The 8,947-nt window shown below is 47.1% G+C and overlaps 1 protein-coding gene across 1 annotated transcript; it reads right to left on the reverse strand.

The window, feature by feature from the left end:
- Positions 1–8,278, reverse strand: LOC110546258 (cocaine esterase-like). The gene is made up of 12 exons (XM_021632990.2): positions 8,066–8,278; positions 6,119–6,323; positions 5,115–5,256; positions 4,266–4,399; positions 3,903–4,161; positions 3,331–3,429; positions 2,935–3,075; positions 2,755–2,829; positions 2,360–2,504; positions 1,708–1,842; positions 1,142–1,214; positions 1–714 (listed from the first exon to the last, which is right to left on the reverse strand). The coding sequence occupies exons 1-12, from the start codon at positions 8,139–8,141 to the stop codon at positions 528–530; spliced, it is 1,671 nt and encodes a 556-aa protein (XP_021488665.1). The 5' UTR covers positions 8,142–8,278; the 3' UTR covers positions 1–527.
- Positions 8,279–8,947: the final 669 nt, after the last annotated feature.

Below are 8,947 nucleotides of genomic sequence, written 5' to 3' on the forward strand. Positions count from 1 at the left end.
TACTTTTTGTTATAGTCACTTTATTGAACCAAGACCCTGGGGATTCTAGAGCCCAACATCTATACTGGCTTCTATTTATCGAATATAAGATTACTTGTTCAGAAGCAGAAATGTGGCTCAGTTACTCAATTCTTCTCAATGAACATAACAATGAATGTGGGAGAGGGGCTGGGAAGTTAGAGGAGAAAGAAGATAAGATGGACAGAGATGACATAAGGAAGTGAAGAAGGAAGAGACTTATGCTCTGTGGTCCTATGAAGGGTACAGGAAGGTAGTGATCACTGTGGCTCAGTCATCTACACCTTCCTGAGGGACTTACTGTATGTATAATAAAACTAGACTTCTGGTAGGCTTGGCAATGAACATCATCATGCCTTGGCTTCTTTATAAATGGTGTCTGAATGGATGAATGAAAGTAGATGAGTGGCTATGAGAGTTGGACTAAATCCCATGTCTTCAAGGGGTATGTAAGCATGCAGGGATGGTCTGACTTGCACTCAGGACAGTTCTGTCCCCAATACAGGGCATTACAGCTCTGTGTGCTTGTTTTTAACACCCTTAAGCTCCTGGATCTTCTGGGGCAGGATCTTGGTCCAGAACTGGAATCTGTTGTCCTTCAGGGCATGGTCCTTGGCAGGCTGGATGTCCAGCTGCAGGTACTGCTCTTCTTGGTCAAACACCGGCCAATCCAATAGGCCATCACCATTGGGGTTCCTGTTGACATGCCCTCCCAGCAGGGCAAGGCTGAGGTTACTATGAGTCCTTCTTGGACCAGATCCTTTGATTCAGGCCAGGGCAGTAGCCTGAAGGCTATAGCATTGTGGGAGCTTGCGAACGGTAAAGTGCCCTGATCTAGAGAAGAGCCCCTCACTAGTGCTCCACTGAAGCAGGGTGCAGCAGGGTCACCTGGTAGAGGCAAGCTCTAAAGACTAGTACTACCACCATCCTTATTTTCTAGGTCACTGGGAGATGACCAGTGGCTGGAATTCATTAGGACATCTCTGTCTGGATTGTTGTGGCATTGGGGAGAAGTCTCTCATGTTATAAAAGATCTGTGCATGTCAACGAGGTCACCACCCAGGAGGGGAGCCTCGTGTGGGTACTTGCCCCTGGGAAATTGAGGGGAGGGATGTCTTCTTACCCATTTCGGGCAAAGTTGGCCCAGTACTTCATTATCATTTTGTTCAGCGTCTGCTCTTCCTCAGTGAGGTCAACTGGTAGACAGGTAGACAGAAGATAAGGTCTTCAGTTGCCTGCTCATGTCCCACACTCACTATCTCAGGTGTTGCCTGACCCTGTGCCCAAATGCTGTGTCTCTCCCTCCCTCACCACTCAGGATATAGGATTTCCTCTTCCTCAGTCTTCCTTTATGTGACCCAGTCCCTGCTTGAATCTACCTTGGGTTCATTCTTGAATTTGAGGACCCCATTTCCATGCTACACTCAAAGTCATTTAGGGAACAATTATGCCTTTGAATCATCTTCATCAGTTCTCATGCCAGGCACTGTGGTTGGCCAGAGTGGGGGCAAGTAGGTGGAACACAGTCTGCAATAGGAAATGGATTGGCTTCTAGTCCTCTTGTGGTCATTTGAGGTGTAAGATGTACATGCCTGGCCTTAATCATTCCGAGTCTTAGTTTCCTCAGTTAGACTGTGAGCACTGGACATCTCCCAGCAACCCAGTTCCTGGGGATTGAGGAAGACTCACTCATGTTGCCACAGAAAGATCCAAAGACAAAAGGAATCTCATCGCCATGGTCAGCTTTCACATGGGGTGGCTTGACATTCTTGAAGAAGCTGGGCCGATGCTGGAACTCATAAAAATAGACAGGAGCATGGGAACCTGGGGGTAAAAACACACTGTGACATAGGGACCCCCTCACTTGAAACTCTTCTTCCTCATCCATGGTTGCAAGATAGCTGGCTGGAATCCAGATGGCAAGAAAGTAGCCTCATCATGAGGTCAAGACTGTAGCTCAAGGTCTTGATTAAATCATGACCTGGCTTTCTCAGCTGAGTAGTTTAGGCAAGTCACTGAGTATCACTGACATCATCTGTAAAATGAAGGAGATGTTTGTCACCTAGAGAAGCACAGAGATTCACTAAAATAAAGACCATCAAAAGACTGGTACCAGGAGCCCAATAAAGACAAGAGTGGGGTCATATATGGTGGCTCATGCCTATAATCAATGCATCCAGGAGGGTAGAACAGGCAGTTTGCCATGCGTTCCAGGGTAATAAGGGCCCCAGAATGAAATTCTGTCTGATGTGAATAGAGACCTGGATTTCATAGAACTCACCTGGGATCCACAGCTCTAGCATGGCCCCTAGGCATCAGGCTTAGTACCAGGCATGCTTACTTTGAAAGTGTGCAGTTTGTAGTGCAGGTATGACGAAGATGATGTCTGCCATTATCTCAAGGAATTGAGCTTGGAAGGTCTGGGGATCCTTTGTGTCCCTCATGTATTCCTCCATCAAGAGGTCCCCAAACTCTGGAGGCAACATCTGGTACAGGGGGAACAGGGAGAGGCAGTTAGGTAAGGTCTGAGTCAGGAAGGCAACAGTTTCAGGGCAGGGAGATGGAGCCTGAGATATATGTCATGAGGCATAGGGAGAAAGTTCCGAAGTTCATTGCTCTTCCCACTGATGGACCCAAATAGAAAAATAGGAACACATCCCATTTGCATGAGTGTCTCAGCTTGGGCAAGTATCTGATAGCTTCCTGTTCGTTAGAGACCAACACCAGGGGTTTTACCAACTGTGCTGATAAATTCCGAAGGTGATCCTGAAAGGTCTTTCTGTCCTTCATGGTGTCAGAGATGTTCATTCCCTGGGAGGTAGGGGGAAGGTTTTGAGTTGGGGTTGGATGCTCTTGTGTTTCAAATCCCTATAATCCTCCCAGGGCTTCCCAGGCTTGCACAGGGGAGGACCTCACCGTGGACAGAAGCCAGCCAAACTCGTCATTGTTGACACCAATGATGCTGGTGACAGGTTGAAAATCAACAGAGGCCAGTAACTCCTGTGGGTGTCTGGGCAGAAAGGCTCCATCCACAACACCATGCATAATCCTGAAGGCCTGAGGGGACATTCAAGGTCAAGCAACAATGTCATATTTCGGACATTTTCTGGTATTGTGTGTGTGGGGGCTATACCCATTCCTGGCTCATCCCTAAAGATGTCATATGCCTGGGCTATCTGTTCACACCCAGCACCATCAGACAGCATGGCCTAGAGATGAGATATTAGTGCCTGAGAGGTTGAAGGCTAAGTAAGCATTCTGCCCAATATACTATGTCACTCTTCCTCCTCACCCATGACCATTGCGCCTGACCTTGTTGATAGCAAGTATTTCCTCTTCACTCTTGCCCCGGAGGCAGTTCACCAGGGACTCTGAGTCTACCTGCTCACATCTAGACAGGTTGGCCACCATCTGTAAAGGAACCAGGACCAGATAGCTTATCCTTATCTCCAGGACCAGGAGAGCTTATGCTAGCTCTCCTGCTAGGCATGGAGAGACGGAGTTTTCCTAACACCCCAGCTGAGTGGGGGTACTCAGCAAGTCTCATATGGCAGGTATGAAATTGTTACAGCTTCCCTGATGCTGAGCTGTGACACTTAAAGGAGCTGTTCTACCTACTCACGTGGTTCTAAAGATGAGGGGGTGTTTTGAGTATAGCTTTGCTGGCCAGAGAAATAGCCTTTATGAGACCCAGGGTATGGATTCTGAGCCTTGAGGGGCTCAGCAATTCTCAGTCAAAAAAAAAAAAAAAAAAAAAAAAGAAAGAAAAGAAAATAGAACACCTCCATGGTCCTTGTTATTCCCATAGAGAAGATAGAAAACCAGAGTTTCTTAGGGCAAGGTTGAGGTGGTGGGCAAGATCTGGGATTGTTGACAGAACTCACTGTATAGATCACCTCAGAGGTGTTAGAGATAAGGTCAGGCAGCAGGGCCACCCCACTCTCCATGATGGCTCCATGGAAGAGTCCTTGGGACATGGGTGACACAACATGTGAAGACACACTTGCGCCACCTGCTGACTCGCCAAAAATGGTGACCTGGTCAGGGTTGCCTCCAAAGTGGGCGATGTTCTGCTGGACCCAGCGTAGGGCGGCCACTTGGTCTAAGAAGCCCCAGTTGCCTCTGGCATGCTGGTCTCCAGTGCTGAGAAGTGGAAGGTAAGGAGTCACAGGGCTGTCCTATTTCTGTCCATCTTCTACAGACAGCACAGCACAGCACAGCACAGCACAGGCCAGCCCCAGGCTCACCTGAAGAAGCCCAGGACCCCCAGGCGATACTGAATAGTGACAACTACCACATTCTCAGTGGCTGCTAGCATGGATCCATCATACAAAGAAGCCATGCCTACAACCAGAGCACCACCATGGATCCACACCATCACCTAGGGAAATCAAGACAGGTATCAACTAGTTTCTTCCTGGCCTAAACAGTACTCTATATTATCCAACCATATTATATTATATTATATTATATTATATTATATTATATTATATTATATTATATTATATTATATTATATTATATTATATCATTATAATATAATATATTATATAATATCATATTATATATTATCCTCTATATTATCTAATACTCTGCAGCCACCACCACTGATCCATACCACATTGTCATGATCTGTGCTTAGAGGAGGTATCCAAGTTCAGGCAGAAAAAGCAGCCTTTTTGTGTGGCGGTCAGAGGACATATATCTGGAGTCAGTTCTCCCCTTCCACCTCTACATGGGTGTTGGAGATTGAAGCCATGTCACCAGGCTTGCATGGCAAGTGCCTTTACACTGTGAGCCATCTCATGGGCCTGTGAGTTTGTTTGGTCTCTGGTTTGGGAATTGATAGAATTAGCCTCTGGTTGTTGACCAAACTTCTTGGCCACATATTCTGACTCTTGGAGACATCAAGACTCTGTGTTCCCCTACTCAAGAGCCAGATGCTTGCCCTGACTGAGAAAGCCTTATTGTACTCAACAGTGAGAGGATTCGCATGAAGGTCCTCACTCAGTGGGGCCCATGTCAATCTTGTTTTTTCTAGTATTCCTGCAGGATAAATGTTCTCTTGACCACTGTGGACCATGACCTGATACTCACAGGCAGGTTAGAACCCTCATGAGCATGGGCAGGTGAGTAGATGCTGAGGTAAAGGCAGTCTTCAGACATGGAGACTGTAGGTGGGGTCAGATTCAACAGGGACATGACCAGCTCGTTCATTGTGTCTGCTTTCTGAAGACACCTGGTAACAATGGCAGTTATCTCAGGAACTGTGCTGCTCAAACTAGCTCCTAGATTGGCTGCTGAGGACCTCCATACTCTTCACTCCCTAATTCGGGTTCACCATGATCCTTCTCTAAAGTCCTTCCCACCAAGTTCAAGTCTTAGCCTCTAGAGAAGCTGAGATAGAGCCCAGCCTTCCAAAAAGAGCCCCTGGTTTTGAGGGCCTTGGATCCCACTCTTCCCGAGGGTAGGAAATGTGACTCAGTATTCTGTATGGGAATCATTGATGCAGATGGCAGTCACTACTTCTTCATTACCCATTTAGGCCTGTATATAGGATGTGCTCTGCCCCCAGCCATCCACCAATGGGTGGTATTTAGCTTTTCCATATGGTAATGGGACCCACCTCATTCTAAGTCCAGGGATTCTCATCTGTCCTATCATTTCCAGGTGCACTTACACTAACACTGGACTGTTGTTCCATCCAGTGGCATAGAACCCAAGAACCCAACACTGGTGTCCTTCTCAGGATCATGCTTTGTCTGCTGCTAGTGTCCAGGGGCTTTTCAAAGTTGGTAGAGCCACCCAGGTTTCTTCCAGATACTGCCTCCCTTAGTGGCAAGAAACATTAGGTACTGCTGTCACCATAGTACATGTGTGTCTGTTCGTGTCTTTAACATCTGTGGATCTTAGGCCCTGTAATCTAGCAAAATTATTCTAACCTGTGAGACTCAACAGTCATTGGAAAATGTACATGGGAATTCCCCCCTCACCGAAGAAATATTGTGGGGTTGAGATGGAAGAATGGTTGCAAGTCCCCACGGCTTACAGCACCTGCTCACGTCAGGGCCTGAAGACCCTTGGACCCTAGGAGAACTTACATGGCTGGGTGAGAAGTCCCATCCCTTACATCATTCCATGGTTCAGGAGGCTCTGGGGGTGCAAACCGCAGCGATCCAAGAGGTGGCTTGGCAAAGGGAATTCCCAGAAAGGTGTGGACCCCTACATCGGTTCCCTTCACATGGACGAGGCTGCCTTGTACCTGACCTGTGTGTGTTGTCCTGATGGGTCTGGATGAGTCTTGGCCTGTGGGTGGAGAAGATACCATCAGAGTTGGGTCTGTCCAGTCAGTGGCTACCATGCTTAGAGTGTTGCTGCTCCCTTGTCACTCACAGCTTAGCTACGTCCCATCGCCCTGTTCTGCAGCCACTGTCATCATGCACTTCCTCCCCTCATGTGGTGACCTGCCTCTACCATTCATTGGCTTTCTGATTCTATTTATAGGAAAACTTCAGAATTTCCATATTTATTTCACACAGGAGGTTTTTTTTTTTTTTTTTAAAAAAAAAACAAACTTCATTTTCTTTTGGATGTGAATGCCTGATAATGGGTGTTGTATTTTATTAAAGGAGAATTGAAGTGTTGAACTCTGAGAATACATTAAAAACCCCAGGAATGTGCGCCACAAAGCGGAGGGGAGTCTGATGGCTTCTCCAAAGGGATCAGCATTGTTGTGTCTTCAGCCCTGGACCTCTCTGTGAGGGTTCCGAATGTGGGACCCAACTGACCATTACCATCTCCCCCTTTAAAACCAGAAACTACTGGATCAGTGGAGGCAATGGAACACCTGATGGAAAAGCCTTTCACTGCCTCAGGTGGAGAGACTTGACTTCCCAGGGTAACCTGCAAGTGTTCCCAGTGCAATAGGTTCTAAAGTCACTTGCCTGAAGGCTCCTCTTCTTTCTTCTTTCCTAGTACTTGTTATAGATAGAGGCAACTCTATAATACGATGGATGTTTTCTCATGTTATTCCATAAACGATATAGGGTAAGAACTCTTACACAGCATTCATACTTCTCAAATACATATCATATTTGACATTATAGGACTTCTAATTACACCTAGAGATCAATTCCTGGGCCTCATTAGAGAAGCTTCTTTTTGCAGTAGATGGTAAATTGACACAGAGACCCACAACTGATCAAAGCGCAGAGAGTAACACCGTGCAGTTCTCAGCCCTAAACAGAACAGGGATCATTGCACACCTTACCCGAGCTTTGGATGTGGACCTAGAGATTTCTTGGCAGGAAAAGCATGCCACTGTTTCCGTAATGGTCAAGCTACCCCTTTGCGTGTTGTATGTCAGATGCGTGTTGTGAAGGGAAGCCGGTGATGGCACAGATCAATGTTAAGATGTAGCGCAGGCGGTATAATATATAATTTTTTTAACTTTATTTTATGTGCATTGGTGTGAGGGTGTCAGTTCACCTGGAACTGGAGGTACAGACAGTTGTGAGCTGCCATGTGGGTGCTGAGAGTTGAACCTGGGTCCTTTGGAAGAACCAACAGTGCTCTTAACCACTGAGCCATCTCTCCAGCCCCGCGCAGGCGGTATAATAAGTAAGCTTGCATGTGCCTCCTTTGGATAGTGCTGGGGTGGTTCTGTTTAAGGGAAAGCCAATCTCAGGGGGCAATCATAGTGTGACGGTATCATTGTTAATCCCCTTCAGACAGTGGCGGCTCCAGCTGCAAACACAGGAGGAAAAGGTTCCGAGACCCGTGTCCCCTGCCTTGTTCCAAGCCTATTCATCTGTGGAGCCCACCCCGCTCCTCTCAGTCAGTCTTGCTCACTGTCTGCTCCGTGTTGGGTATCTTTATCTGACCCATGTTCTTTGTGGTATCAGGGACCTTCAACACATCAGATGGATGCAGGGCTCCTGTCAATTCCACTTCTGTCTCTCTGATGCCTTTCCCTATCAGGCTTGATCTTTGTATCTGAATGATTTAGCAGGTCCAACCCGAATCCCTGACTCTTGCAGGAGACTCACCCTCTATCTGGATGAGGAGAAATAAGAGCCCACAGACCATGAGAGTTAGCTTCTCACAGAGTAGGTTCAGCTTCATGGTAGATTGGCAGGCCCGTGTCTGTGATTCCAGGGAGTGCTGCTTGTGGGTGCTGTTATGGGTTTCACTGACAGGTAGCTGATAGTCAAGGTTTCATCCAGGTAGGAGTTTGGACAGGGTGGGGTGTAGGCGGAGCTCCAGGTAGGGCTGGGCAAGATGGGTGGGTGCTGTACAAGTGCCACATTGACTGGGCAAAGGTTTCTGGTAAAGATTATTAGAGCCAGTGAGGCAGGGTGTGGCCATTTCCCCTCTCCCTCTGTCTCCTCTGGTCTCCTTCAAAGGTGTTAAATGGCTTTTGCAGTTCCTTAGCTATTCCAATCACGCTCTGCTTAGGCCTAAAGTTGCTGAATTCCTTACCTTTTTTGTAGTCTTGGCCTTGGGGAGATGACTCAACTGTTGGAATAAAGAGGAGGAAACAGGGAGAGTAAGAGAGGATCCAGGATGGCTTCTCTGAAGAAGGGGCTCAAGATTCACAGATGGAGAATGGTGCCAGCCTTGACCAGGTGTAGGGAGCCAACAGGGCAAAAAACAATGCCTCTTGCTATGTTTCTCTGCTAGAAGGCTGTGCCCTTCTAAGCAATGGGGGCCTTTATCCCGAGAGCTCCCCCTTGCCTCCTTTTAGTTTGCTGGTCTCCTTTCAGTGGTCACCCACTCAGCCTTGGTTTTCCTTTAAAATAATAATAATATTAATAATACCAATGACAATAACAGCCTTTATTTATTAGTGTGAAAGAGAGAGAGGAAAGAGAGAGCAAGCAAGTGAAAATTCATGTTACAGTGAATATTGGGAGCTGAGAGGATGATTC

The sequence above is a fragment of the Meriones unguiculatus genome, chromosome 10, assembly GCF_030254825.1.
Source record: "Meriones unguiculatus strain TT.TT164.6M chromosome 10, Bangor_MerUng_6.1, whole genome shotgun sequence".
Classification (NCBI taxonomy): domain Eukaryota; kingdom Metazoa; phylum Chordata; class Mammalia; order Rodentia; family Muridae; genus Meriones; species Meriones unguiculatus.